This window comes from Archocentrus centrarchus, chromosome 3 (genome assembly GCF_007364275.1).
Source record: "Archocentrus centrarchus isolate MPI-CPG fArcCen1 chromosome 3, fArcCen1, whole genome shotgun sequence".
NCBI classification, from domain to species: domain Eukaryota; kingdom Metazoa; phylum Chordata; class Actinopteri; order Cichliformes; family Cichlidae; genus Archocentrus; species Archocentrus centrarchus.
The window spans coordinates 34,934,195-34,961,468 of record NC_044348.1 but is presented as its reverse complement, the minus strand read 5'-3'; the positions used below and the strand labels follow the sequence as shown (position 1 = coordinate 34,961,468).

The 27,274-nt window shown below is 47.2% G+C and overlaps 1 protein-coding gene across 2 annotated transcripts in view; it reads left to right on the top strand.

Annotated features, from left to right (window-relative positions):
* The window catches only part of vps13c (vacuolar protein sorting 13 homolog C), a 48,908-nt gene continuing 21,634 nt past the window's right edge, over nucleotides 1-27,274 (top strand). Inside the window, exons 1-50 of one of the 2 annotated variants that reach the window (XM_030726388.1) lie at nucleotides 1-215; nucleotides 1,506-1,549; nucleotides 1,877-1,919; nucleotides 2,699-2,794; nucleotides 4,345-4,446; nucleotides 4,881-4,943; nucleotides 5,445-5,519; nucleotides 6,239-6,348; nucleotides 6,438-6,497; nucleotides 6,588-6,647; nucleotides 6,829-6,909; nucleotides 8,264-8,321; nucleotides 8,443-8,570; nucleotides 8,648-8,754; nucleotides 8,840-9,014; nucleotides 9,318-9,380; nucleotides 9,478-9,616; nucleotides 9,690-9,790; nucleotides 9,923-10,065; nucleotides 10,336-10,528; nucleotides 10,715-10,829; nucleotides 10,964-11,100; nucleotides 12,750-12,882; nucleotides 14,386-14,503; nucleotides 14,587-14,722; nucleotides 14,936-15,008; nucleotides 15,168-15,268; nucleotides 15,373-15,526; nucleotides 15,827-15,903; nucleotides 16,073-16,132; nucleotides 16,222-16,372; nucleotides 16,449-16,565; nucleotides 16,660-16,763; nucleotides 17,280-17,447; nucleotides 20,660-20,964; nucleotides 21,161-21,308; nucleotides 21,393-21,501; nucleotides 21,591-21,724; nucleotides 21,888-22,044; nucleotides 22,191-22,270; nucleotides 22,372-22,431; nucleotides 22,943-23,099; nucleotides 23,216-23,335; nucleotides 23,409-23,512; nucleotides 24,790-24,957; nucleotides 25,158-25,462; nucleotides 25,797-25,938; nucleotides 26,370-26,508; nucleotides 26,737-26,855; nucleotides 26,952-27,118. In XM_030726388.1, the coding sequence (XP_030582248.1) occupies nucleotides 116-215; nucleotides 1,506-1,549; nucleotides 1,877-1,919; nucleotides 2,699-2,794; nucleotides 4,345-4,446; nucleotides 4,881-4,943; nucleotides 5,445-5,519; nucleotides 6,239-6,348; nucleotides 6,438-6,497; nucleotides 6,588-6,647; nucleotides 6,829-6,909; nucleotides 8,264-8,321; nucleotides 8,443-8,570; nucleotides 8,648-8,754; nucleotides 8,840-9,014; nucleotides 9,318-9,380; nucleotides 9,478-9,616; nucleotides 9,690-9,790; nucleotides 9,923-10,065; nucleotides 10,336-10,528; nucleotides 10,715-10,829; nucleotides 10,964-11,100; nucleotides 12,750-12,882; nucleotides 14,386-14,503; nucleotides 14,587-14,722; nucleotides 14,936-15,008; nucleotides 15,168-15,268; nucleotides 15,373-15,526; nucleotides 15,827-15,903; nucleotides 16,073-16,132; nucleotides 16,222-16,372; nucleotides 16,449-16,565; nucleotides 16,660-16,763; nucleotides 17,280-17,447; nucleotides 20,660-20,964; nucleotides 21,161-21,308; nucleotides 21,393-21,501; nucleotides 21,591-21,724; nucleotides 21,888-22,044; nucleotides 22,191-22,270; nucleotides 22,372-22,431; nucleotides 22,943-23,099; nucleotides 23,216-23,335; nucleotides 23,409-23,512; nucleotides 24,790-24,957; nucleotides 25,158-25,462; nucleotides 25,797-25,938; nucleotides 26,370-26,508; nucleotides 26,737-26,855; nucleotides 26,952-27,118 (5,999 nt within the window). In that variant the 5' untranslated portion in view covers nucleotides 1-115. The remainder of the gene's footprint in view (nucleotides 216-1,505; nucleotides 1,550-1,876; nucleotides 1,920-2,698; nucleotides 2,795-4,344; nucleotides 4,447-4,880; nucleotides 4,944-5,444; nucleotides 5,520-6,238; nucleotides 6,349-6,437; nucleotides 6,498-6,587; nucleotides 6,648-6,828; nucleotides 6,910-8,263; nucleotides 8,322-8,442; nucleotides 8,571-8,647; nucleotides 8,755-8,839; nucleotides 9,015-9,317; nucleotides 9,381-9,477; nucleotides 9,617-9,689; nucleotides 9,791-9,922; nucleotides 10,066-10,335; nucleotides 10,529-10,714; nucleotides 10,830-10,963; nucleotides 11,101-12,749; nucleotides 12,883-14,385; nucleotides 14,504-14,586; nucleotides 14,723-14,935; nucleotides 15,009-15,167; nucleotides 15,269-15,372; nucleotides 15,527-15,826; nucleotides 15,904-16,072; nucleotides 16,133-16,221; nucleotides 16,373-16,448; nucleotides 16,566-16,659; nucleotides 16,764-17,279; nucleotides 17,448-20,659; nucleotides 20,965-21,160; nucleotides 21,309-21,392; nucleotides 21,502-21,590; nucleotides 21,725-21,887; nucleotides 22,045-22,190; nucleotides 22,271-22,371; nucleotides 22,432-22,942; nucleotides 23,100-23,215; nucleotides 23,336-23,408; nucleotides 23,513-24,789; nucleotides 24,958-25,157; nucleotides 25,463-25,796; nucleotides 25,939-26,369; nucleotides 26,509-26,736; nucleotides 26,856-26,951; nucleotides 27,119-27,274) is intronic. The other variant, XM_030726389.1, reaches the window with a different exon arrangement.

Sequence of the window (27,274 nt, the reverse complement as noted above, 5' to 3'; positions counted from 1 at the left end):
ACAGAGGAGTCGAGCTCAGAGACAGTCGGACTTTAATACTTGTCGTCGTCTGATCCGGAAGTCAGCGGGACGCTGACGGTGACCCGTATCAGGGTCCAGCCCGGAGCTTTCAGTCATGGTCTTCGAGTCTCTGGTCAGCGACTTGCTGAACAGGTTCATCGGAGACTACGTGGAGAACCTCGACAAGTCCCAGCTCAAGATCGGGATCTGGGGAGGTGGGTTCTGCAATTAGCTAGCAGCTGTCGCGGTTCCACACGGAGCCACGCCAGCCTCCGTTCACAAACGTCACGCTTTAAATCTCACATCTGTCTGTGCAACTGTAAAGACGTCTTTAAAACGTCTGAATGCCTACTGCGAAGCGGCAGCATACGCTGCTAATATCGGCATGAATTCAAACCACAGATTAGTGTTTGTTCTGATGAAATTTAAACTTTCATCAAAGCTTCTCCTGCTGAATCTCCACCAAACACTGCGAAGCAGCAGCGGAAGTTACTGCGGTCACAATATGGTTTTTGTTGACTGGAGATGCTGTAAGTTGGTTAAATGTTCGCCGAAGGAAACAAACGCGGCAGTTCAGTGTTTGCACGTCCGACTGTCACAGCGACTCGTTGTGATTAAGTTACCGGATGATCCAGAGGTCTGGTGTTGGAGGGGGACCCGAACTTTGCAGCCCGCAGCCGGGTGCAGTAACTGCGGGGCAGACTGGCCCTCAGCCCGCTGCACCTGTTCTGGAGCCTAGGCCTGATCCAGAGTCCAGATCGGATCAGTGAGCGGGAAGTGAAGCGAAAGTTAATGTGACAGACAGAAGGTGCCTTCAGTTAATTCAGTTAACCTGCAGCTTATCAGCTCCACACACACACACACACAGCAGCAGCAGCACGTCTGCAGTTAAGCATTATCATCTGCACGGTTATTTTTGTCACTATTACACAGACTGATTAAGTCCGTTCACTTAAATATATTAAAATTACAGTGACGGCAGAGCCGCAGCTGCAGATTATAATCAACAGTCAGTCAAGAGGACGTTAACAGTAATCTATGAGTGTCATGTACTCTTTCTTCTCCAGTATAACAAACAATTCCCCCCAGGCTGGGGTGTGTGCGCGCGCGCGCGTGTGTGTGTGTGGTCACAGGCATGTCAGTAACATGTGAACATGTCAGTGCTGTGAGCATTGTGTGCTGCTCCCTGTTTGGCTGCATTCCTGTTTCCTCATATGTGTAAATATGTTTCTGACAAACCTGAGAAGGAAGCTTCTCTCCACCAATCAAATACCAGTTCAGCTGCTTATGCAAAATCACCTGAAGGATTTCACATAGGGGTGGAGTCTGTCAGACCCTGATCAGGTTTATTAATAGCAGTAATGACAAACTGGCACCAAAGAGCGTGACATAACCAAGTATTTGTCTCAGGATCAATTTCAAGTATTAAAGTATTTAATGTGATACATGATGACTGGATCAGGTCCACATCTGCTGACTCTGTACCTTCTTCTGATTTCCTGCAGGAAATGTTGTCCTCGAGAACCTGAGAGTGAAAGAAAATGCTCTGGTGAGTCCCAAACCTCACTCTGACACATGCCTGTGGTGCTTTTATACCAGAGCTGCCTGAGCTTTTATTTTGAAGGAGCCACATCTTAGATGGTCTGCTGTTTGTTCTCTGCTTGGTCACATGTTGTTATGATGATGTGATAACTGTGGTGGTTATACACACTGATTAACCACATGATCTGTGGGCTGCAAAATCCACAATTCCTGTTTGCTTTGAGATGATGCGCACGCACACACACACACACACACACACACACACACACACACACACACACACACACACACACACACACAGAGGATGCTAACAGTGTGTGCGTTTGTGTTTCAGAGTGAATTCGATGTTCCCTTCAAAGTGAAGGCTGGGCAGATTGGTGAGTGATGATGATGATTATGTGACTCTTCTGTCCTCATGCATTCACGTCTCCTGTGAAGCTGTTTGTGTGTGTCATCGTTTCACTTCACGTCACTAATTATCAGCTGATGTCACTCAGTGCACAGATCACAGGTGTGTGACAACCACAGACTGTAACTAAAAGATGCACCAACCCAGTTTAAACACATATGTATAAAAATGATCCCCTGTAGCTTTTATGAAGGGCAAAAATTGTCCACAGTGACTCACACACTGTTTTTTGAATAAGCATGTGTAATGTTGGGCATTTTAATGTCTGTGGGGACTGACCTCCTTCTGAAGCCAGCCTCCAGTGGCCACCTGAGGAACTGCAGGTCGTGGTTTCGTTTTACAGCTCTTTAGGTCGCAGCTTGGTGAAAATGACTCGTGGAGAAGCCTTCGGGCTTCAGCCTGTCCAACATGTGAAAGGTTTTAGAGAGCCAGTGGAACCCTAAGCTGACTCAGCTCCTTCCTGCTCAGTCTGACGTGATCACAAATTCATATGCTGAGAAAATGAGCACCGGAGATGATCTGAAGACAGTGAAGTTATATTGGGTTGTCTAGCTGTTCCTTTAATTCATATGGAAAATAATATTCCCACATGAGTGTAGACAGGAAGCATGAACAGAAACGTACCAATGCACCCAAACCGCTGGACTAACCAGCTGCACCTGGAAGACCTCTATAAGGGGTGATATTTTAAACATTTCCCTTCTGATAATCCAGGCTGCCTTCAGATGTCCTGTGTTTGTGTTTCAGGGAAGCTGACGTTGAAAATTCCCTGGAAGAACCTCTACAACGATGCCGTGGTCGCCACGTTGGAGGGTCTTTACCTTCTGGTTGTCCCTGGAGCCAGTAAGTTTGCAGATTAGCATCTCTCCTGACAAAGTGCCACATAAGGTGGAAGAAGAGGCAGGAAGCTGAAGTCAGACAGTGCACGATAAAGTCTGTTGTGCTGACCTTCAGTTGTATTCAGTGTATAATAACTACTGCGCACGCACGGAGAGGAAAGAGACGAGTAACATTTTGTTTCTAATCTTCAGTGAAGCAGAGATTAGAAACATCCTCCCAGCACAAGTTTGTTTATGGCCTCATTCAACAGTTAAACCAGTAATACTCTTATTGCAGTCTCTGTGTATTTCTCAGGCTTCTCTAGCAGACGGCGTCGTTGAGGCGGGGCTCGTACTTATTTACTAACTGTATTGTTTGTGATGGAGGAGTGTGTGTGTGTTCTCAGCTGTTGTATGTGTTCCAGCTGGATCTCAGCTGAAAACGAGTCCATATAACGGTAAGCTGCTGAAGTTCAGGTTCAGCTCTGGTCTGGTCTCCCTACTTCCTGTCAGGGCTGCGCGATGGGAAATAAATAAATCCATGACAATAAAAACTCGACTTCTGCTGTGGTCTGAAATGACATATTCTTTCACAATAAAAGCCTCTGTGCTGTTATATTTGTGGAGAGCTTTTACTGTGAAATAGCCGCAGCTTTGATGTATTGAGTTTGGATCTGATTATATCTCATATAAAAGGCTTTCAGCTGTAAACTCATCATGCAGCTCTGATTATCATGTAGAGGCAGCTGGTTTCTAATCCGGGGTTCTTCTTTAATCTGGAGGTTATGATTTCTGGAAATTTTCAAAGGGATCTGTGGGGATCTGGAGAGGTTTTGTGTCCAGGATTTGCTGCTTCAGGAACATGTTGGGAACTGCAGTGGTAGTGGGGTGGAGTAAGAACCAATCAGAGAGCTAGATGAAAATAAAGCTTAAAACCTTCCTGTGGTCTCGGGTTCTACTCAGCAGAGACGGACTGTGGATTCACGTCACCTGTACCTGATTTCCTGTCCAAGCCCATAGATCAGACCTCTGACTGATGAGAAATGATATCTTCAGCATTTCCAGCCTGGTCTTCTCAGCCAGAACGTGGAGCCTGTAGCAGCTTGTAGAGCAGTCCTTTGGTCCTGCAGCCACAGTGCTTCTGGTTCTGCTGTGTTTATATGAAACTGGGCTGGAAGAGAAATGTATTTGAAATATTCGTGTTTTTTGTTTTTGGCTCTTACTTTAAGACTGATCCTGACAGCTCTCTAATGTGATCCCATTTTGACCTCGTATAACCCACAGTTGAGCTTTCAGTCCACATCATCAAACACTGACAATGTTTGCATAGTAATGCTAGATATGCAGCAGAGACAGACGAGACTTTATGAAGCTGACACAGTAACTCCTCACCTGCTGAATGTAAACTCGACTTTATTTTGTTTATGGAGCAGCTCCACAGGAGCAGGTCTGCAGGTCTTTGTGTTTGCTGGTCTTGTAGTTTCTTAAAGACGTGGAGGAGAGCGTTTGACTCTCAGAGCAGGAAGCAGGCGGAGGATAAAACTAACTGCGACTCTGCTTGGTTGGTTTTCTTAGCGATAAAGTATGATGCAGCGAAGGAGGAGCGCTACCAGCAGGAGGCGAAGCAGAGGGAACTGCAACGCATCGAGGACGCGCTACAGATGGCTGCACGCAGAGGTGAGTCAGTCTGACCTCTGACACCTGTGGATACGGTGACTTCTCTGTCCTGTGGTTTTAACTTTACCCGGTTCACACTTTCCCCGCCGCACGAACAGGCAAAGTTTGAGTTCCTTCACCTGTTTCCACCCGAGGAACCTAAATTCAGGTCCACATAGTTTGTGTTTGGACTGGAGGTACCAAACAAACTGATTTACCCAGATATCTGTGGATACAGGTGATAAGGAGACACATGTGTTTACACATGTCTCATGGTTTTAACTGTGAGGTTTCAGGGCAGATGTGAGACCCACAGCAGGCCTCTGCAGTGTGTGTGTGTGTGTGTGTGTGTGTGTGTGTGTGTGTGTGTGTGTGTGTGTGTGTGAGAATCAGATCTTGTATAGGTGAATGTATTAATGTCCTGTGTGTCCCGTTCATGCTGCGTTGGCTGTCAGCATCTCAAACCGGAGATCTGCTTTTCAGTCTGGAGAGTGTTGTTTATAAGGAACCGCACAACGGTAACACACACACACACACACACACACACACACACACACACACACACACACACACACACACACACACAGTGAAACATAAACAAAAACAGGCATCACACAGCACTGTGACCTCACACAGGGGCGTGGGTGCACGCTGACAGACGGTAAGGCTGCGGTTCAGAGCTGGTTTTAAAAGCTTCAGATTTGGAGCTCTGCAGGATCCACAGCTTTAATAAAGTCACACACTGATATACGTAGTTAATAAACGAGCCTTATCGCAGAGCTTTTTCTGATTATGTGCATCAGTTTAAGCTGAAATCAGGCCTCAGCTTAGCGTGTCACCCTGCCGTGTGATTGGCTGCTCTCCTCTCACCTCCACCTGCCTCCTCTCGTCCCTCAGACACGTTCATGCAGTTTGGTTTGAGTGTTGAATGTGTGAGCGCCGCCGCCTCTTCCTGCTGTCTGTGTGCTTTCGGGCTTTTCTCTCACTAACTGCCGTCTCTCTCTTTAACGCTGCCAAAGTCCCAAAAGGACGTAAAAAACACAAAAAGCACAAAAAAGGCTTGAAGAAGCTGAAACGACACGACCACAAAGAAGGTGAGTTTTATATTTTCTCTGAGCTTTCAAACGGACGCGCGGTCCCGTTATCGCGCCCGTCGATTCAGAATGATGCTGCTCAGCTGGGTTTCTGTAAGGCATCAGCTTTAACGTGGAGTTAGACAGTACAGCGCTGCTGTCAGGCTGTAAACCGATGAGGTGTTGAGGACCTGATTCTTAATTCTCTGCTCCTCTCTGTCTTTCTGCTCTTTGAGCTTCTGCTGGCGTCTCTGTTAAACTGCACTGCTGTCCTCTGTGGATGGTCTCATTGAATCAGCTGGATGATCTCAGTACTCCACACGATAGTTCTCATTGGTTCAGCCATGTTCTTTAGTTTTATTTCCCGTATTAAGCCCACAGTCACAGATGCGTGGAGCCTCGTCGGCCCCCTGAAACCACTGGTGTTTGTTCTTGTTATTCCCAGCTGGAACCGCCCTGCTGCACGCACCCGCTCACTGTGACCCACATCAAGTCCTCAGAGTAAACGATAGATTTGACTGACACTGCTTTTAGAAATGTTCTAGAAATATTGCAGCATCATTGTTAATTATTTTAGCCATAATTAAAATCAGATCTGATCTGTGAAGGCAGGTCATGTAACTTTATGTATCTGTATCTTTTTATGAATGAACATAAACACACCATCTTCATCTGGCGTTGAGATCGTATGAATCCACGAAACGTTTCTAAATGCGACTTCTACTTCCTGGATGTTTCAGACAAACCTAAGGAGGAGAAGAAGGACACGTTTGTGGAGAAACTCGCCACTCAGGTGATTAAAAACCTGCAGGTGAACATCAGCAGCATCCACTTGCGCTATGAAGATGATGTAAGTACTGATCCAGGTTCAGGCTCAGGTTCTGGTTCTGGTTCTGGTTAGGGTGACTCGGCTCATGTCTTCTCTGGTTTGTGTTTCAGCTGTCAGACCCACAGCGCCCCCTGTCTATGGGAGTGACACTGTCAGAGCTCAGCCTTAAGGTAGCCCCCATACACACACACACACACACACACACTTGCAGCTGTCTGTGTGTGTGCTGCTGACACCTCTTTGTGTTCTTTATGTTTCAGACCACCGATGAGACCTGGAAGGAGTGCATCCTGAATGAAGCAGCAAAGATCATCTATAAGGTGACCGATGGCCCACTCGCCCTCTGAGTCTGTGTTCACCTCTTTAACCTTCTGGTTTTTGTAAACTTTAACTAGCACGTCTGATCACGTGTGAAGTGTTTCCTGTGTGCGCGTGTCTATAGTCAGAAACAGTGTCATCAGTCACGTCTGTTCTGATCGTTGTTGTTGTTGTTTACCTCAGCTCGGCAGTCTGAAGTCTCTCTGCGCCTACTGGAACGTCAACAGTCCGATCTTCTACAAAGGATCGTGGGAGGACATCGTGGTGAGTTCAGAGTCGTCTGATCTTCCTCACACTCCGTTTGTTTTGGTCACTTTTATTTGGATGAAATAATATCAAGCAGAAATGAATTTAAAAAATGGAACAAGAAAAAAATAAAAACAATCAAAGCAGAGACACGGATAAAACATCCTGGATACACGACAGTGTGGGTCATTCCCACCTGGAGCCTCTTTGGCTTATCCAGGTAACTGCGGGGTTAACCCTGAGCTTTCTGTACTATGGAGGTGACTCACTTCTTACCGGGGTCACTTATTACCGGTGCTGTTGGTCTCCAGATTAGAGATCAACAGGTATGAAATCACCGCCTACTGACCAATCAGAGCTCCAGAAAAGCGTCACTATTTCTGGAGGCTCCCTTGGACCTCTGCAGGGAGAGCAGGAGGGTCTGAAGTCTTTGTGTTTCCCTGATGAGCATCAGTATTAAATACAGATTCTTAGACACAACTTTATTTTTATTTTTTCTATTGACAGCAAACAACTTTACAGCAGTTTTATTGTTGTGTAATCGTTCAAGTCTGATCCTAAAACAGGGCACCGACACCGTACCTGCTGACCTCGTATCAAAGTTGTACGTAGACTGATCCCATCTTTGAACTCAGCGGCTGAGAGAATAAAAGCTGAAGCTGTCAGGATCAGGTTATGTTCAGAGTGTCCGTTTAAAATCAGCTGGAAGCGTCACGGTTATTTACAGCGTGATTAAAGCACATCATAGATTCTCTGCTGGGAGAACACGTTTCTGTCTGCAGCTCGTTAAGCCGGGCTTTACTAAAACCACGTTTTAATTTGGTGATTCAGGAAATGTTGATTCTAACCTGCTGCTGAGTCTTAATGAAGCCTTAATGTTTAAAGGGATCCAGGTTAAAGAGTCAGACTCTGATGTGCAGCCGTCGCCTCAGAAACAAACCGCAGCGCTGAGAGCCACTCAGAGACGTTTATTTGACCGCTCGTTAAATCGTTTCCTGTCATCCTGCATTTTACTGTCAGGTCAGTCATGTGACCCATGAAATAATCCTTTTAGATTGGTTTAGGTGCTGCCAGTGCCGCCCCTTTGATGTGACTGTATGGGGGAACCCTGCATTAACTTAGAGCTGATAACCAGCTCAGACCACGTCAGAGCTTAAATTTGACTCCATCATTTCATGGCTCGATCCATCCGTTATTCCCGACGTAGGCTTGCAAAGTACGGCTCTAAAAGGAAACACAGTTCATCAGTTTATTTTGAAAGTTTGTGAGGTGAGAGCCACAAATGCACAGAAGCATCAGCTCAGTGAGCCTGAAGTGATTCACGTTGTTTAACACGCCGCGCTCATCCTCTGTGTCTCGCCCTCTCCTGCAGGGCCAGCTGAAACGTGGGATCTGCACTGAAGACCAGGAGCTCCGTCACTATCAGTACAGTGAGTTCAGCCCTGTGTTTAACGGAGAAGCATTAACGGCCTGGCCGACGTGTTTCATGTTAAACATCTGTGTGTTTTCAGCCGCTCAATAAATAATCCGTTAATATTTTTCTCTCTGAAGTTTTCAAACCGATCTTCGCTTCTGCTAAAATATGCATCAACCCGAACGCTGAGCTGGAGCTGAAAAGTCCGAAGGCAAACCTTCAGCTGGAGGTCCAGAACATCGCCATTGAGATGACCAAACCACAGGTAACATGAGACACAGACGGGGGGGGCAGACAGGCGACGCAGTTCCTTAAATGTTCCTCCCTCTGTTTCCTGCACAGTACCTCACCATGGTGGAGCTGCTGGAGTCCATTGACTGCATGGTGAAGAACGCCCCCTACAGGAAGTTCAGGCCTGACGTCCCCATCCGTGGAAATGCCAAACTCTGGTCGGTTTGAAGTTTGTCCTTCAGAGATGATCAGTAAGCAAAATCGACTCAGAGACTCACAGTTTGCTTTCTCGGTGTCCCTCAGGTGGAAGTACAGTTTCAGCTGCATCACGGAGGCCCACCTCCGCCGCTTCGCTCACATGTGGTCCTGGTTTAACATTAAACAGCACCGCGAGAACCTGAGGGCTTACAAGACCGCCTACAAGACCAAACTGCTGAGCCAAAACAAAGTGAGCCAGGAAACGGAGCAGCAAGTCCAGGTAAAACCACAGATGTAACTGCGGTGAGAGCAGATTCCTGAGTCTCAGGGAAATCTCCTCTCCAGCATCTTTCCATCCCTCTGCTGAAGGAGGCAAACACACTGACATTAAGATGAAGTCACGGTGTGTGATTTCTGCTCTCAGCTTCTTTAATGTCAGGTTGCTGCTTTTATTTTGAAAGTATTAGTCAGGAAACAATCTGAATGCAACAAATTAATCTTAATTTTGAATGTTTTTGGCTGGAAACAAGAACTCACAGAGAAGCTGAACTTTGCTGCTCACCAAAGCCTGTTTGCTCCTCAGGATCTGGAGAAAGTTCTGGACGTGTTCAACATCACTCTGGGCCGACAGCAGGCCCACATGGAGGTAAACACGGTGAAGCTGCTCTCACTGACTGAAATTAGACCAGAGGAGAGTCCAGGCTGACTGTGCATCCTCTGCTGGTCTCTCCACCCCCCTGCAGGTCATCAGATCAGGACAGAAGGTGGCGGCAAAGAAAGCGGCGGCCGGACAAAAGCAGGGCGGCGGTTTCTTCAGCAGCTTTTTTGGGAGGAAGGCTAAAAAAGAGGAGCAAGCTCCAGAGGAGCGCGAGGAGGCACAGAGTGAGTTCAGATTCACCTCGAAAGCCTCGGTCTGTGTACACTGGTGGCTGAAAGCGTGTCTGCTGTCATTCAGGTTCGGGGCTGGACCAAATCATGACCGCCGAGGAGAAGGAAAAACTATATACAGCCATCGGGTACAGCGGCAGCTCTCACAGTCTGGCTTTACCCAAACAGGTAGACACACCTGCAGTCTGCATGCTCATTCCTGATCTTTGTAGATACAAGCTTCCCACTGCTGCCTGTAGCACCCCCACTGGGTCAGCACTTTGGGGGTAACGCTGAGCTTCGTGAACTCGTCTGTTTCAGTATGTAGCTGTGATCGTCAATTTCCAACTGTTGAGGACTTCGGTGACGGTCAGAGAGGAACCCAACGTCCCCGAGATCCTCAAGATCCAGATGATCGACCTCAAAACAAAAATATCTCAGAGACCCGGAGCTCAGGCCATCAGGTCGGTGAATTTTGCTCTAATGAGCATGAAACAAATCAGCCTCAAAACGTAAAGGATACATATGGATAAAGACAGAGAGGAGATAAAAAAGCATTAAAAACATGTTCTTCATTTCTCTTTTTCACATCATAAGATATGTCAGCGCTCCTGGAAATAGAGGCAGGGGCCCCAGCTGTGTCTTTTAAAGCTGACAGGAGAAGTATCCACATAGGTGGATACTGTGTATCCTCATAGGTTTAGTTTGGCTTGTATCTGTCTGCTCTGCTCCAGGGTGGAGGCAGCCTTGCAGCACTGGTTCGTTACCGGTTTGCAGCAGCAGGGGGCGACGCCCTCACTCATTGCCTCGGTGGGCGATTCGTCCTCGTCTCTGCTCCGCGTTGTGTTTGAGTTGAACCCCGAGGAAAGCACCGGAGACCAGCTGCTCAGAGTCCAGTCTCAGCCTGTGGAGATCATCTATGATGCGGTAATCTTTATAATCACACGTTTGCCTGAATGCCCCTTTCAGAGTGAAGGAAAGCTGTTTGTTTCGGGTGTCTGCTGCTCCTTCTGTTGCTCTGATCTGTTCACCTTCTTTTTCATGACTTCCACAATAAGTCAGAGCTGGGTGTTTCTCCTGAGTCCTCTCTCCGTGTGTGTTTTCATCCTCCAGCTGACCGTCAACAGTGTGGTCGACTTCTTTAAGACGGAGAAAGGTGTGGATCTGGAGGTCCTGACCACGGCCACGCTCTCCAAACTGGAGGAGATCAAAGAGAAAACGGCCACAGGTCAGTTTTCTCTTTAAAGCAGCAGTGAAGGAGGTTTCTGTGGTCCACAGAGCTGATGGTGGTCTTTAGTCAGAGTGGAACATCATAATCGATCAGGTCCATACCAGGACTCTGAAGGATTCTGGTCTCTGCAGGTTTGTCTCACATCATCGAGACCAGAAAGGTCCTGGACCTGAGCATCGACTTGAAACCGTCCTACCTGCTGTTACCAAAAACAGGCTTCTACAGCAGCACCTCAGACCTCATTATCGTGGACTTTGGCTGCTTCCAGGTCAGTTCTTCTTTTCGTTAGGTCGTTCTTTCCTGAGTTGTACCCTCCTCAGGTCAGCTACTGCGTCTTTGTAAACTCAGTGTATTGTTTTGTAGTTGGGTTTTACTCTGAGGGTCACAGTGTTGACCCGACGCTGCTGTCACTGATATTTGTGGATCGACTGTAATGTTCCTGGTTTTTCTCTAATGTTCAGAGTTTGTGGAGCATTTTTTGGTCTCCTTCAGGTTCAATAAGCTCAGGCTTTGAGGTGAAATGACCCTTTCACAGCATTCTCATAATGATAATACACTGCTCAAAAAAAATGAAAGGAACACTTTGAAAACACATCAGATCTTGATGGGAAAAATCCTGCTGGATATCTGCACTGATATAACTGAGTGATGTGTGAGGAAAGGATGCTACAAATGAAAATCATCAGCCTACAGAGGCTGAATTCAAACACACCCTGATAAAGTGAGCACAGCGCCCACTAGAGGATGTCGGGCTCTCAGGCCGCCCTCATGAAGTCTGATTCTGAGTGTTGCTCAGAGACATTCACAGCAGCGGCTGCTGGAGGTCATTTTGTAGCTCTGCAGGGCTCATCCTGTTCCTCCTGCACAAAGGAGCAGATCCCGGTCCTGCTGATGGGTTAAGGACCTTCTCCTGTCCAGCTCTCCTAGAGCAGGGGTCGGCAACCTGTTATCCGCAAAGAGCCATTTGAACCCGGTTTCCACGGAAAACAAAACAGTGAGAGCTGCAAATACTAGTGGAAGCCGGCAGCTACCGTGAGTGACGCATATATTGAGAAACGAAAATAAATAAATAGATAAATAAAATTATTTTATTTTAATATTTCAAGATCACAATAATGTTCCAATTTAAAACTACAACAAAAACTGAGCTGACAAAAATAAAATGCACTTCCGCGAGCCGCACAGAGCCGCAGATTAAGCCTGGATGATCTGCACGCGGCTCCAGAGCCGCGGGTTGCCGACCCCTGTCCTAGAGTTCCTGCCTGTCTCCTGGAGTCTCCTCCATGCTCTGAAACTGTGCTGGGAGACACAGCAAACCTTCTGCCAATGTGCCATCCTGGAGGAGCTGGACTACCTGTGCAGCCTCTGTAGGGTCCAGGTATGACCTCATGCTCCCAGCAGTGACCCTGACCCTAGCCAAATGTAGAACTAATGAAAACCAGAAAAGATGAGGAGGGAAAATGTGAGTGTCCTCCACCTGTAAACCATTCCTGTTTGGGGGGGTGTTCATCAGTTTCAGCTGCTTTGGTGTTCATCAAATTACCAGCAGGTGCACTAGAGGGGCAACAATTCATCCCCCCCCAGATACTTACTGACCTCATCAATATCACAGAGGTTTAACTGACTGATGCTGAACTCTGATTAAAAAGAGTTCCATGAAGTTTTTTTAGTATTAGTATTAAACTTTCACACGGAGACCTTTAAAATATTTAAACCATGTTTCATAATATTTTTTATGAAACTTGAGTTTAAGTTTGGGCTATTTTGCAGTTTGCTTGGATTTTTCTTTCATAAATGTTTCCCAGTTTGACCTTAAATGTCGTCTTTTCCTCCTGTACAACACATCAAACAGCAGCCTGACTCTTTACACTGCAGCCTGGAGTTGATCAAACATTGTGTTTGATTGTGTGTCTGCAGTTGAACAGTGTTGAGCAAAGTGGCATCCGATCGTCCTCTTCCTCTTTCTCGTCTCTGGAGGAAATCATGGATCGAGCCTATGACAGATACAGCGTGAAGCTGAGCCGAGTTCAGGTGCTCTACAGCAAGTCAGGTACATCCATGCACAGCACCTGCAGACGTAATTAGAGTCCAGCCGGGGAAAAGCCAGTTAAAAAAATAATAAAGTGTATTATACCAATTAGAAAGTAAACCTTTAAAATAAATTTAGTAGAATAGAATAGAATAGAATAGAATGCCTTTATTGTCATTATACAGGATGTACAATGAGATTGGAGGGCCACTCCTGTTCAGTGCCATGTAACAGAAAATCAAACTCTCTAAAATAAAAATATTATGAAAATATTATAATCTAGTATGATCAATATAATCAAGAGATATACAGAAATAAACAATGTGTAAAATATACAAAAAATAGCATGTATAAAAATATATACATACATTGGTGCATCTGTACATTGTAAGAAAAGTAAATATGTGTATACATATAATAATGAAGATGATGAATATTGCACTAGTGAATGAATACTGGATATTACACAATATAGGAATGTCAGATATTGTTCAGTATGAATAATATAATATTGCACAGAGATGTGGGTGTTGCACAGTTACAGTGGGTGAGTGTGTGAGTTCAGGGTGGTGATTGCTCTGGCGAAGAAACTGTTCCTGAGTCTGTTTGTTCTGGCTTTGATGCACCTGTAGCGCCTGCCAGAGGGCAGCAGGTCAAACAGGTCAAAGCCAGGGTGTGAGCTGTCCTTGATGATGTTCCTGGCTCTGCTGATGCAGCAGGAGGTGTAGATGTCCATCAGGGAGGGGAGAGGGCAGCCAACGATTCTTTGTGCTGTCTTGACTACCCTCTGAAGCCTGACCCTGTCTGCCTCAGTGCAGCTGCCGTACCATACTGTGATACAGTACGTCAGCAGGCTCTCAATGGATGAGCGGTAGAAGGTCAGCAGCAGGTTTGAGTCCAAGTTGTTCTTCCTGAGGACCCTCAGGAAGTGAAGTCGCTGCTGAGCCTTCTTGATAACAGCTGTGATGTTATCTGACCAAGAGAGATCAGCAGAGATGAGGAGTGAAGCAATAACTCCAGTATTTGCCTCCAAACAGCAGAGTAGAAGTAGACAGTAGCAGAACAGAGAAGTACTTATAGTACTGATCCTGTCCTGAGTACTGATGTGCTCATCCAAACACTCCTGCATCATCAGATTGACAGCACAGTGGAAGGGTCTAAACACCACTGTGGATGCTGCAGATGTCCCTACTACAGGGAGGGGGCGCTGCTGAGCGGTTGTATATGAACCCTAATATATTAATATCAGTCTGACAAGCACAGGCAAAGCTTTATTAAATGTCCGCTTAATAACTCAAGAACCGCTCGACCTACACGTACCAAACTTCATGGGTCAGTAGTTGATGACCAAAGCAAGCTTGTGACTGTATATGGGGTCACTGGGGTCAAGCTCAAGGTAACTGTTACTTAAAATAGAAAAATGGTGTCCACTCATTACCAAACAGGGTTAATACAGCGCAGCAGGCGTATTTTGCCCCACTAGGTGGTGCTCTTGTTACTAAATTGATTCTAACCTGATTCCAGGTGAGGCTTGGAAGGTAGCTCGGCAGCAGGGTTCATCATTCCAACACATCCTCCAGCCGATGGATGTCACTCTCAGTTTGGCTAAGTGCATGGTGGAAAAGGATGCCAGGATGCCCAGGTATGATTCTCACCGGTAAACAGGTGCTCTAAATCTCTGCTGGGTCCTCTGCTCTCACCTGTACCTGTTCTCTGGTGTTTCAGGTTTAAGGTGTCAGGTGAGCTGCCTTTGCTTCACGTCAAAATCTCAGACCAGAAGATCCACAGTGTCATGGAGCTGGTGGACGGCATCCCTCTTCCCAACATGGACTCACCATCACCATCCACCCCAACACAGAAGGTACGCTTGGTACAGTCAGGACTTACTGTAGCACCAATATAAAAAGTATATATTGGGATTTGGGGAGCGAATGATGGTGAGTGATTTTTAAAAAAGCATTTGTGGAGTGATAGATGAAAGTTTGGGGAGTCATGGAGGTTTGAGGACTGAGGGATGATGGAGGCGCTGCAGAGAGTTAGCTGCAGCTCAGTGATTGGGTGTTTCTTGCTGCAGGTCTTGCCGCTGGTGCAGGCCAGACCGCGAGCACTTAACCTTCACCCCACCCTCCTGGACACCATGGAAACGGGTGAGCGCTTGGTTCATTTTGATCGACTCCAAAAATGTTGAAATTATGTTAAAAAAAATATTTATTTTCATCCCACCTGTTTGTATCCTGAGTAAATGAATTAAAGCTCCACAGAGGTGGGGACAGGGACTCATATCGTCCTCCATAATTTGTGTTCAGATTCGGACGAAGACACCAGTGAGAAGTCGACCGATGAGGATCCTCAGCGCTCGACTACGGAGGAACTCACGGACGTCCACTTCAAGTTTGAAGTCAGAGAGGTGTGTGTGTGTCTGACCTACTTCAGGTCATCATGTGACTCATGGGGGAGGGGCTTTTAGTGTTAGATGGGAACCTCTGACAGAGCAGCGCGTGGTGTGTTCAGGTGCTGGTGGAGCTGACCCGACAGGTGAAAGAGGAGAAGACCTTCCTGTCCTTCAGCATCTGTCACCTGGGAGCCGAAGGGAAGAAACGGAGCTTCGACCTGAGCGTCACCTCGTACCTGCAGCGAGTCATGCTCGACTACTGCGACCTGCCAGGTAACAGATGCTGTTCACATCACGTGGAAGCTGTTTAATGAAAACAGACGCTTTTCTGGAGGCGCTGCAGTCGGTGTGTACAGAAAAAACTGATGCATTACGACAACATCACCATAAGAACGAGTAACAGGCAAAAATGCTTTTATTGGACAGCTCGTGTTTGTGAAACCCCTTTAAACCCATTTTGTTCAAAAATGCCATCGAGTTTCATGTGCTAATAATACCTTTGCAGGTGCACCTGTTCATCTGTGTGTGTCTGAGTCATGATGAGTTTACAAATGTGTGTTTTTGTTGTTTCAGACGGTGTGAAACATCCTCTTCACCTCATCAGGTCCTCAGAGCACAGCACCAACCTCCTGAAGGTGGAGTTCATCAAGGTAAAACACGCCCAGTGTGACTCACCTGTTTGGTCCACACACGGTACTGGATCTCAGTGATCCACCTGTGATCCGATTAGGACATACCTCTGGTTCAGGTATTTCATGTGTGTGTGTGTGTGTGTGTGTGTGTGTGTGTGTGTGTGTGTGTGTGTCTGTGGTCCCGCAGGCTGACCCCAGCGGTCCCAACTTCCAGACCCTGTTCAACAACACTGAGCAGACACTGAAGGTGGGTGGACGGGGGGGGGCTCCTGGTTCCACTATGATGTCATGTTTCCTCTCAGGTGACTCTCAGCTGTTTACCTGTTGCTGTTTCAGGTGGAGTTTTCCTCTCTGGACTTCCTCCTTCACACCAAAGCTCTGCTGTCAACCATCAACTACCTGAACAACGCCATGCCGCCGCAGCTCAGCGCCACCGGAGACAAAGATGTCAAAAAGCAGGCGGAGAAGACGGGAAAGAGCCGGGCAGGTGAGCCTCGGCCCTCTGCTTACAGGTGTGTCTTGAATAGTCTTCATTTGACAGGATGTGCTTTGGCTCTCTGCAGTATCTAAAGGAGCTAAAGATGCAGGAATCTTCAACTTCAAGTTGTTCGCCATGTTGGGCTGTTTCCACGTGGAGGTGTGCGATGACCGTCGCAGCATCGCTGACATCCGAGTCCAAGGTGCGAACGCCTGAGCTGAAGTCGTACTTAAAACCTCAGGAACGCCGACAACACGCGATGTAATATAACTTGTGGTCATGTGACCTCTGTGCAGGAATTGATGCGTCTGTGTTGGTGCAGGCGAAGGAGACAGAGGTGTTCGCCCGGCTGCGAGACATTGTGGTCACAGACGTCAACCCCAATACCATCCACAGAAAGGTCTGCAGTGTCCGATGTTTCCACAGTTAAACGCAGTGGGACACGCTCACCTCTGGGTTTACTGTGAGCTCCATTTAAAAAAATCAGTCTCTAGTTTTATTCATCGCTCAGCAGGACGTTTAACATGGATGATGTCAGCGTGATCCTTCCAGTGAAAGTTTCCGGCTCTGTGTTTCAGACAGTGCCTTTGTATTATTCACACTTCCAAATAATCCAATAATGAGCCTTCCCTTTAAGGCCCCTCCCTGTAAGCACTCATAAACAGGAGGATGTAGCAGCAGCTGCTCACAGATGAGATGAGATGTGCTCTCTGTGACATCACACAGACCCAGGAGTGAGAATAAACTGTCTGAATCAGCCTGTAATCTGTACAATACATGTGCAGCTTCCACATCTTCCACAGTGCTCGGGTACCTGCTGCGCTCGGTTTGGATGTCTCCAGCTGAGCCATGAAAGGAGCAGCTGTGGTTTTAGAGAGAGTTCAAAGGTCGATGTCCTCTTGCTTCCTCCCTGCAGGCGGTGTCCATCATGGGTGAGGAAGTGTTCAGCTTCAAGCTGTCTCTGTTTCCCGGGGCGACCGAGGGCGACGGCTACGGCGACGTGTCGAAGGTGGACGGGAAGGTCACGCTGCGTCTGGGCTGCATCCACATCGTCTACCTGCACAAGTTCCTCATGTCTCTGCTGGTGAGGACCTTCTCTGCACACTCAGCAGGATCTCCTTACAGGAAATCCCAGAAAGCCACATCGCTGTTTTCTCTGTGGAGGCCGCAGGACTCCCGGTCCTGGTTTTCTCCTGATTGTGATAGTGCTTATAGATTAACATATAAATACGCAAACACACATTCACTCACACACACACACTTTTATACTTAAATACATTTCTGTAAACACACATTTCAGTGTTTAAATGCGATGCCGGCTCTTTCCTGCTTCCCATTCTGGCTTTCCAGTTTGTTTCTGTTTAGAAATATTATTTTCCTTTCTTTTGTCGTGAGTGTGTCGTTTTTGTGTGTTTGGAGCTATCTGTGCTGTTCAGCTTAACACAGCCACTAACTACAGAGCTGTAGTGTTAATGTTAGCATTCGCATAAGCTTTTTACACGGGACGCGTTATGTGATGATCCATGGCGTCCAGGCGGGCGTATATCGAAGTGTCCGCTCAGTAACTCCAGAACCGTTTGGACTACACTTACCAAACTTCACGGGTGGGTAGCTCATGACCAAAACAAGTTTGGGATGGTATATGGGGTCACTGGGGTCAAGGTCATATGGTCAAATCTTTATTTTTAAGTTTTTTTCATGTGTGCTTCAGATCTGAAGGCTGAAACATTGCACGATTATTCTCCATATGAAGACATCGTGCAGAGATGAAGTCCTCCAGGTCAAAGTCACAGAATTATTAAATCTTTGTTTTTCTGTGACAGAGAGCGACAGGTGTATTTACCCCCACTAGGTGGTGCTCTTGTTCACAAACATGCCAGTAATTTTATTTATTAGTCCTGCTGAACTGATTTCATGAAACTCACATCTGTAGGTGTTTGAAGTCTCCTCCATATCAGGACACATCAGGTGCTGCACCTTCACGGTGGTTTATTCATCGCTCAGCATCGCTCAGCGTCGGAGGGCTTTTAGCCGCCTTCCAACCTTTGATTGGTTGGCTTGGAACAGCATTTAATGTGAAATGCACAGAGTGGGCGTGGAGAGGATCTGTGTCACACTGAAATGAAACATCGTTGACTGAGCTCATAGCAGTGACCTGAGCTGCCCCAGATTCAGCTCTGTCCCTGCAGGTGTCTTTATAAAGTCTGCAGGACAGTCATCAGGAATCAGCTTCACTTTAAACTTCGATCGATGATGCGTTTGTGGCTGTGCGTACTTCAGGGTTGACTGGGAGACGGTTTGTTCCCTGTTGCATGATTTTTCTCTGCAGTTTGTTGTCTCTCATCTTTCTTGTCTTGTTGATGTGTTTTATTCTTGCAGGCTTCTTTTAGCTTTCAGTATACATCTGGTGATGAGGTACAGCGTCCAGCATGCAGCTCTGAACTGCACCAAACCTGCTTTAGCTCCACTCAGCGACACCACTGCACCCCCAGCCCAGCTTAAAAATCATCTGGTTTAACGTCCCAGAGGGACCCTGTCTCTGTGAGCGGATTAACCCCCGTCTCCAACTCCACTTGTTGGTCATAGACTCGGGTTAATCTGAACGATGTTTAACTTGGAGGGAGAAAGGAAGTGGCTAACAAAATAAAACCCCCACTAATGTCACACTAATGGGGAAAAATACATTTAACTTTACTCTCTGCATATGCAGGTGGGGATGGAGCTCGAACTGTCGCCCTTTATGTGAAGGGCTGGTCATCATCTGAGCTCTCATCACATCTGTGTTTATGTCTCATTTCCTAACTTTATAAAAATATGAATACAGCTGCTGAGGCCTGCCTCTCAGGTGACACATTGACCTTAAATTCATCAACAGAGTGGTCATTAATGGATCATCTATTTGGAACCAGTTCATTTTTGATATGCAGAAAAGCACAGAGCAGGAGGTCTCACAATACTCAGCATTAAATCAGTGTCTTTATTGATCCTTCAATTTAAACTCAGCTTTAATGAATACATCAGCTGTTGGCTGTCACACTGTAAGTGCTGCCACACTTTCATTTTTCTAAGAAGTTACTTTTAATTGGGTGTAATTATTATATTAGTCATTCATATTCATTTTTAGCACAGCTCTGTGGATGTTATCTGCCACGTATGAAGGTAAACCCCACCTGACGTAATAAAGGCTTACAGACTCCTGAACAGTCCAGCAGAGTCTTCCTCAGTGAGTGTGTTTCCACCTGTTATCTGTTCTGACATTTGTCGCCAAACTCTTACAAACCACATGAGACTGAGACAGGAAGACCCTCAAAACCCTGAACTCCACCCGCCTGAGACCAGGAGACGATCAAAACAACCGCTCTGAATGTTTTGCAGTGTGAGCACGACAGAGGGCGAGGCGACAGAAGAAGGAATGCTTTTCATGCACAGTAATCCGAGCTCACTTCCTCCATGTGTGCTATGCAACTCACTCAGCTGCCATCATTAACCCCCACGCCCTCACTGCCACGCCCCCTGTCAGTCACCTGACCTCTGCCTGTGTGACCTCATGACTCCTTAAAATGGTTTTCACCTTCATTCTTGTTTCATGAATGTCAGCTGTGATATGAACCTTTTACACTCAAAGCAGATATTAAAATATGAAATATTCTCAATATACAGTGTAGTTTCCACGTCTCAGTGCACCACGCTGCATTTAATCATTAGTAATTATTAATCTCTGAACCCCCCCTCCCTGAGCCTGGTTCTGCTGCAGGTTTCTTCCTGTTAAAGGGAGTTTTTCCTTCCCACTGTCACCAAGTGCTGCTCACAGGGGGTCGTTTTGACTGTGGGGGTTTTTTCTGTATTATTCTATCCTTACAGTGCAAAGCGCTTTGAGGCGACTGATTTGGCGCTGTATAAATAAAACTGAATTGGAGGTTTTACACCTTCAAACTTCAAGCTTTGACTCCATTTGTTTGGAAGCGCAACCACATCGAGTTTAAATGTGAATGAACTGCTTCGGTACTTCTGCACCTACGCTGGTGCAGAAGTACAAAACCTGCAGTTCTTCAAATGCCCATTGGTCCATTAAAATCTAAGTAAAATTGAACTGAACTGAATTAAATGCAGAAACAGTGACCTTAAAGGCTGCCATCACTTTGAGGTTCATATCCCTGTGAAGGTTTGTGAAACAGAAATGAACCAGACAGTGAACGCCTCACATCGGCCCTTTTGACTTGCTCCCTCATGGCGTCTCTCTAAGTCTTCGCATGTGGGGAGTCTGTCATCTCACACCTGATTGCTTTTGTTCTTTAGATGTTCATTGACAACTTCCAGACAGCCAAAGAAGCTCTGAGCGCCGCGACAGCTCAGGCAGCAGAGAAGGCTGCGTCCAGCGTTCGAGACTTTGCCCAGAAGAGTTTCCGTCTGTCCATGGACATCAAGCTGAAGGCCCCGCTCATCATCATCCCCCAGTCCTCCACCTCCTATAATGCCGTGGTGGTGGACCTGGGTCTGATCACGGTGGGAAACAGCTTCTCTCTGCAGCCAGCTGAAGGTTTCCCTTTGCCAGCGGTGGTGGAGAAGATGGATGTCCAGCTGACACAGCTGAAACTGTCCAGGTACCAACTCTGCGAGCAGGAATGGTTCTGCCTTTGCTTAATTACATGCTTTAAACGCAGGTAAACTCAGGTTGTTGTGACCTCATTGGGTAGAAATGAAACACACCAATAGATGGGAATGTCTGAGCTGCACTGAAACATGATGAAGGTCCAGTAGACTAAAACAGATTCCCAGTAACTGCTGCTGTGCTTTCAGAACTACACTGAAGCAAGACTTATCTCTGCCAGACATTGAGATCCTTCAGCCAATCAACTTAGAGCTGCTCGTCACCCGAAACCTGGCTGCTTCCTGGTTCTCCAAGATTCCCGGAGTCCGGGTCCAGGGAGTCCTCCGGACCCTGAATGTAGGTTTCTTATGTTTCCTGCGGTTTAAACTGAGAGTCACACTTTGCAGAGCGAGACATAAATCTTTATCGTGTGTCCGTCAGATGAGTCTGGGTGAAGAAGACCTCGGAGTCCTGATGAAGATTCTAGTAGAGAACATTGGAGAGGGGAGCAAAGAGCACAGCATGGATGTCAAGAGACAGGTGGCCCAAGGTGAGTTCACTCTCATAGCATGATGGGAAATTCATGCATGAAAAAGAAGGCCTGGATGTCAGTTTTTAAACACTGCTTTGCTTCCACAGAGAAGGCGGAGCTCGCTGAGCAGCTGGTCGATGTGCTGGCATTACCAGCAGCATCTAATGGTGTGGTGGCTGCAACCAGTGAAATTCAGAATGAAAACACCGTCAATGTTCTCCTCAACTTTGAAGTGGAAGAGGTACTGACTCACTGTTCCTCCGTTCCTCAACAGAACATCGGTCTGTAGAGACAGTGGAGAACCTAGAAGATGATTCTGTATCCCAACAGACAGCATTTATTGTTTCTGCCACACGGTGGCGCTCTGCTGCCGTCTCAATCTGTTTCCTGTTTCTTCTCTTGAGGTGCTCCTAACTCTGAGAAAGCCAAAGGAACAGAAGGAGTCGCCTTTCCTGGTCTTTCACGTCGCCCAAATGGGCATCAACACACACGTCAGAAAATACGACATGTGCGCAGCAACATACATCAAAAAGATCACTTTGAAGTGCCTGGAGTTCAAAGGTCAGAGCTTTACACCCAGGTTTACTCACCCAGCTGTCTCTGTACTTGTTTCTGTGGTTGTGGTGGTGTCACCACTACTTCCTGTTTGGACTCTGTGTGTGTGCGCGCATGCATGATGTGATTGTTCTGGTCTCGTCTCGTTTCAGACTCGAGCGGGGAGCCGCTGTGCCTCATCAGCTCTTCAGTACAGTCTGGAGCTGAGCTGCTCAAAGTGGAGTATTGTAAGGTGAGGTCAATGCAGTCTGATCACCTGTTCAGGTACAGAGGTGAAGCACAAGGTCAAAGACCTGGGAGTTTTTAATCAGCCTGAAACGTTTGTTTCACCAGGCTGACCGTGCCGGACCGAACTTCTCCACCGTCTACAAGAACATCGAGCAGCTGATCAATGTGAGTCATGCTGTGTCCACACACCTGCGTTATTACCTCATCATCTGTATACATCTCAGAGTCGTACTGCAGTCTGCATCAGTAAAAATCTGTGTTCTACTCAAATGTACAACAAAATCCTCCACACCATGTGACACCTTTCATGTCATCGTCCTTTGAGATGATGACTCACTCTTCTGATAGATCTGAGCCTGTTAAAGCTCTCTGAGTGCTGTCTAACAACACTAAGCCTCCTGATTTGGCCTCAAACGCTTCATTTGTTGTTGTCACTCCAGCCTGCATAAGTTCCCACTGGGGACAGAGAGGCAGAAAGGGGAAAAAATGAATGAGATGTCAGTTTTCACGGGACTGAAATGATCCCAACATCTGCGTTTGTGGTGTGGTATAAAAAATGATGACGTGGCGTCAGAGGATTAAGATCATCTGACCCAAACATCAGAGATGTTTCACAGTTTGAGAACCACTTCTGTAAAATCAGATATGACCCCTCAGTGTTTCTCTTGGCCGGCAGGTGACCTTCACCTCGCTCGACGTCATGCTTCACACTGAAGCTCTGCTGTCAGCCATCAACTTCCTGTCAACAGCGCTGTCCTCCGGTGGCAGCGTTCCGTCTCCAGAGAGAGAAGTCCGACCAAAGACGGAGGATAAGACGGTTTCTGCCAAGTCCAGTCAGTACCAGCCTCCTGCCACACACACACACACACACACACACACACAGATATAATGAGCTTCTGCTGTGGGAAAACTGAACTGAGTCTCAGCATCAGTTTTTTTTCTCTGTCAGCTGCCCTGGTATCACCGGCTGACTCTGAGGTCATAGACCTGAAGGTCGCCATGGCTCTCGGGGCCTTCAACGTCCTGGTGTGCGACCAGTCCTGTAACATTGCCGACATCAAGATCCAAGGTACTGAACTGGAGCTTTGTTTTCTGCGTTTCTGCCATCAAACCTGATCTAACACTCCTGATGTGGTCCTCAGGTATGAATGGCTCGTTGCTGATGCAAGGACCTCAGACTCAGATATCAGCCGGCCTGCGAGATTTCATTGTTCTGAATGTTGATCCCAAAAGTTTCCACAAGAAGGTCAGTAAGCTGGGTTTGTCTGAATCAGAAGCAGACTGTTATAAGAATCCTTTAAGGCTCTTCCCTTTCTTGTATCAGTACTGGTGACTTTATTTACACCGATCAAGCATAACATTATGACCTGTGACAGGTGACGTAAACACTGATTGTCTGTTCATCATGGCTGCTGTTGGTGGGTGAAATATATCAGTGAGCAAGTGAACATTTTGTCTTCAAAGTTGATGTTAAAAGCAGGAAAAACGGGCAAACGTAAGATTTTGAGAGCGTTTGAGAAGGATCAGATTATGATGACGGTCAGAGCATCTCCAACACTGCAGCTCCTGTGGGTGGTTCCCAGTCTGCAGGGATCCAACAAACAAGCTACTGTAGCTCAAATTGCTGAAAAGGTTGATGCTGGTTCTCCTAGGAGGTGTCAGAATACTCAGTGTATCTCAGTTTGGTACACAGCTGCAGACCAGTCAGGGTGCCCATGCTGCCAGAGAGCACGCGAGCATCAGAACTGGACCACGAAGCAGTGGAAGAAGGTGGTCTGGTCTGATGAATCACGTTTTCTTTTACATCACATGGATGGCTGGGGGTGTGTGTGTCACTTACCTGGGGAACACCTGGCACCAGGATGCACTACAGGAAGGAAAGCCGGCGGAGGCAGTGTGGTGCTTTGGGCTTCTGCTGAGAAACTTTGGGTCCTTCCATCCATGTGAAGTTACTTTGACTCTCCCCACCTACCTCAGCATTGTTACAGACCACCTCCACCCTTTCATGAAAACAGTGCTCCCTGATGGCTGTGGCCTCTCAGCAGGATGATGCTCCATGCCACGAAGCAAACATGGGTCAGGGATGGTTTGAGGAGCACAACAAAGAGTTTGAGGTGTTGATTTGGCCTCCAAGTTTTCCAGATCTCAGTCCAATGGAGCATCTGTGGGATGTGCAGGACAAACCAGTCCGATCCATGGAGGCCCCACCTCACAGCTTCCAGGACTTAAAGGATCTTTTGGTAACATCTTGGTGCAGATACCACAGCACAGCTTCAGGGGTCTCACGGTGTCCATGTCTTGATGGGTCAGGGCTGCTTTGGCAGGAAATGGGGGACCAACACAACATTAGGCAGGTGGTCATAATGTTATGCCTGATCAGTGTCTATTCTTCATATTTCCACCACAGAGACTACCCTGCTCAGGGGACTTATTTAGACCTTCCTGCACTCTTGTGTTTCAGTTTGCTTTGCTGTTCCTTTGTTCTTGTGTGAACTAACAGCTTCACTTTGGACCGTCCTTCAGGCCATCTCCATCGTGGGCGATGAGGTGTTCAGCTTCAGCATGAGTCTGACCCCTAACGCCACAGAGGGCGCCGGCTACGCCGACACGTCCAAAACCGACGGCAAAGTGAGGTTAAATGTGGGCTGCATCCAGGTGGTGTACCTGCACAAGTTCTTCATGTCCCTGCTGGTGAGTCCCACAAAGTGTTCATCTGTTTTTAGAGAACAAAGGCAAGAAAACAGGATCCAGTGATGTTTAAAACACTTGGGTGGAGTGCATGAAAGTCACTCCTGGAGTAGTTCTGAAAATGTGTGTATACAAAAACAGTTTTAGATCATGCATTGTTATAATCTTTAAGTAAACTTCTTTTTATCTTTAACGTCCTGCAGAACTTCACCAACAACTTCCAGACAGCTAAAGAAGCTCTGAGCGCTGCAACAGCTCAGGCAGCGGAGAAGGCTGCGTCCAGCGTTCGTGACTTCGCCCAGAAGAGTTTCCGTCTGGCCATGGACATCAAGCTGAAGGCCCCGCTCATCATCATCCCCCAGTCCTCCACCTCCTACCATGCTCTGGAGGTGGACCTGGGTCTCATTACTGTTGGGAACAGCTTCTCTCTGCTGAACGTCGCGGGATGTCCGCTGCCGGCCGTCATAGACAATATGGACGTCCAGTTGGCAGAGCTGAAACTCTCCAGGTCAGTGAAAGAGAGCCTCAAAGATCCACAAGCAGCAGAAAGATTAATGCTGCAGATTAAAGCGTCTCAAGGCTGAACTCGTTAATCCCGTTCTGATGACCTGCACGGCTGCAGTTCACACCTGCCGTCCACCAGCGTGTTAAAGCAGCACGAGAAAAACGATGAAGTCGCATGTGCACGTACTCAGAATGGGATATTCCTGCTATTCCAGGGATATAACAGTCTCACTTGAGGAGACAGCCTTAAAGGAAGTTCAGGTTTTATGTTCACACTGATGACTTCTTCCTGTAAACACACTGGCTCTTTGTATTAAACCTTTCCTGTTGTGCACCAGGACCTGCATAGACTCAAACCAACCCACCACAGAGCTGCTGGAACCGGTCAACCTGCACCTGAACATCAAGAGAAACCTGGCAGCTTCCTGGTACAAGAAGATGGCTGCTGTGGAGATCGATGGAGATCTGAAACCCATGAAGGTAGAAGGAGGAGCAGAAGCTAATTATTAAAGACCAAAGCTAACATGTACACTTGGTACACACAGACCATCAAATAACAGAGAGTAGCTGTGCAGTACAGATTTTGGTCCTTTGAGACATGAACATAAATAAAATAATGTGTCTTTAGGGGATTTCATGCTGTTTCAGAAATGTTGCTAACACTGCTGTTCTTGTTTTTACAACCAGTCCACAAGTAACCCACCAAAGGTACAGTTCCCTCTGTAGCGTTAGCATTATCACCAAACTCATCTGTTCCTTGGAAGCTGGATTCAGTGTGTCTGTAGTGGTCTGTAGTCTCCATAGGCATCCCCATCAGGACACAGGTTTAGGCGAGGCTAGCGGTCTCAGTCGTAGCCTCATTGTGGTCACAGCTGTACACAGAATGAGCACTAACCGATGTGTCTGCGCAGGCGAAGCTCAGTCAAGACGACCTGAAGGTGCTGCTCAGGATCTTGATGGAGAATCTGGGAGAGGCCGGAGGTTCGGAGCCCACCGCTGCCCGGCAGGAGACCAGCCTGCAGGTCCGAGCAACTGGGGCCACTCCAGCAGGTCAGACTGAGTTTGTGTTCACAGATATTCACACACCCAGAGATGAACCCTGATGTTTAAGAGAGGTGCAGCATAAGATAAACCAGGATTATTTTAAACTGAAAATCAAGCTAAGCTGCTCTAGACTAATAAAACTGCTGAGTTAGAAATGAGCGTCGTGGGTCCACTTTCAGCTTTCTCGATCCCGTTTTACTGTCTGCTGATGTGACGTCTGTTCTGCTTGCTCAGGTGATGCTGCGAAGATGAGTGTGAGCCACGGTGAAGAGGACGATGAAGATTTGGAGACTGTGAAGTTTAACTTCAACATCGAGTCTCTTGGTCTGGTTCTGTACCTCAACCCCAAACAGGTCAGTTAGGATGCTGGTTTCTGTGGGGCTGTCTCGGTCCAGCGGTTGGGGTAAGTGCCGGTTCCTGTGCCTGACTGCTGTCCCTGTTTGCTGCAGCCCTCAGATCTCCAGCACCAGCAAGACCTCAGACTGGGGGAGTTCGCCCTACACTTGCTAAAAACTTCAGGGAAGATCCTGACCAACGGCAGCATGGAGGTGAACACGGTCCTGACTGCCTGCACACTGGATGACCTGCGGATCGGCATGGAGAGGGTAACGTCACGGTAAGAGGAGGGTGATCGCTGCTTTCTGTCTGACTTGTTGATGACATGATGAATCACCAATGGACTCCAGTAACAGCAGGTCCACAGTCGTCCCATCTGCCCCCTTTTCCTACATCTGCTTTTCCAGGTGTCCACCACATTATGCTCCATTCATAA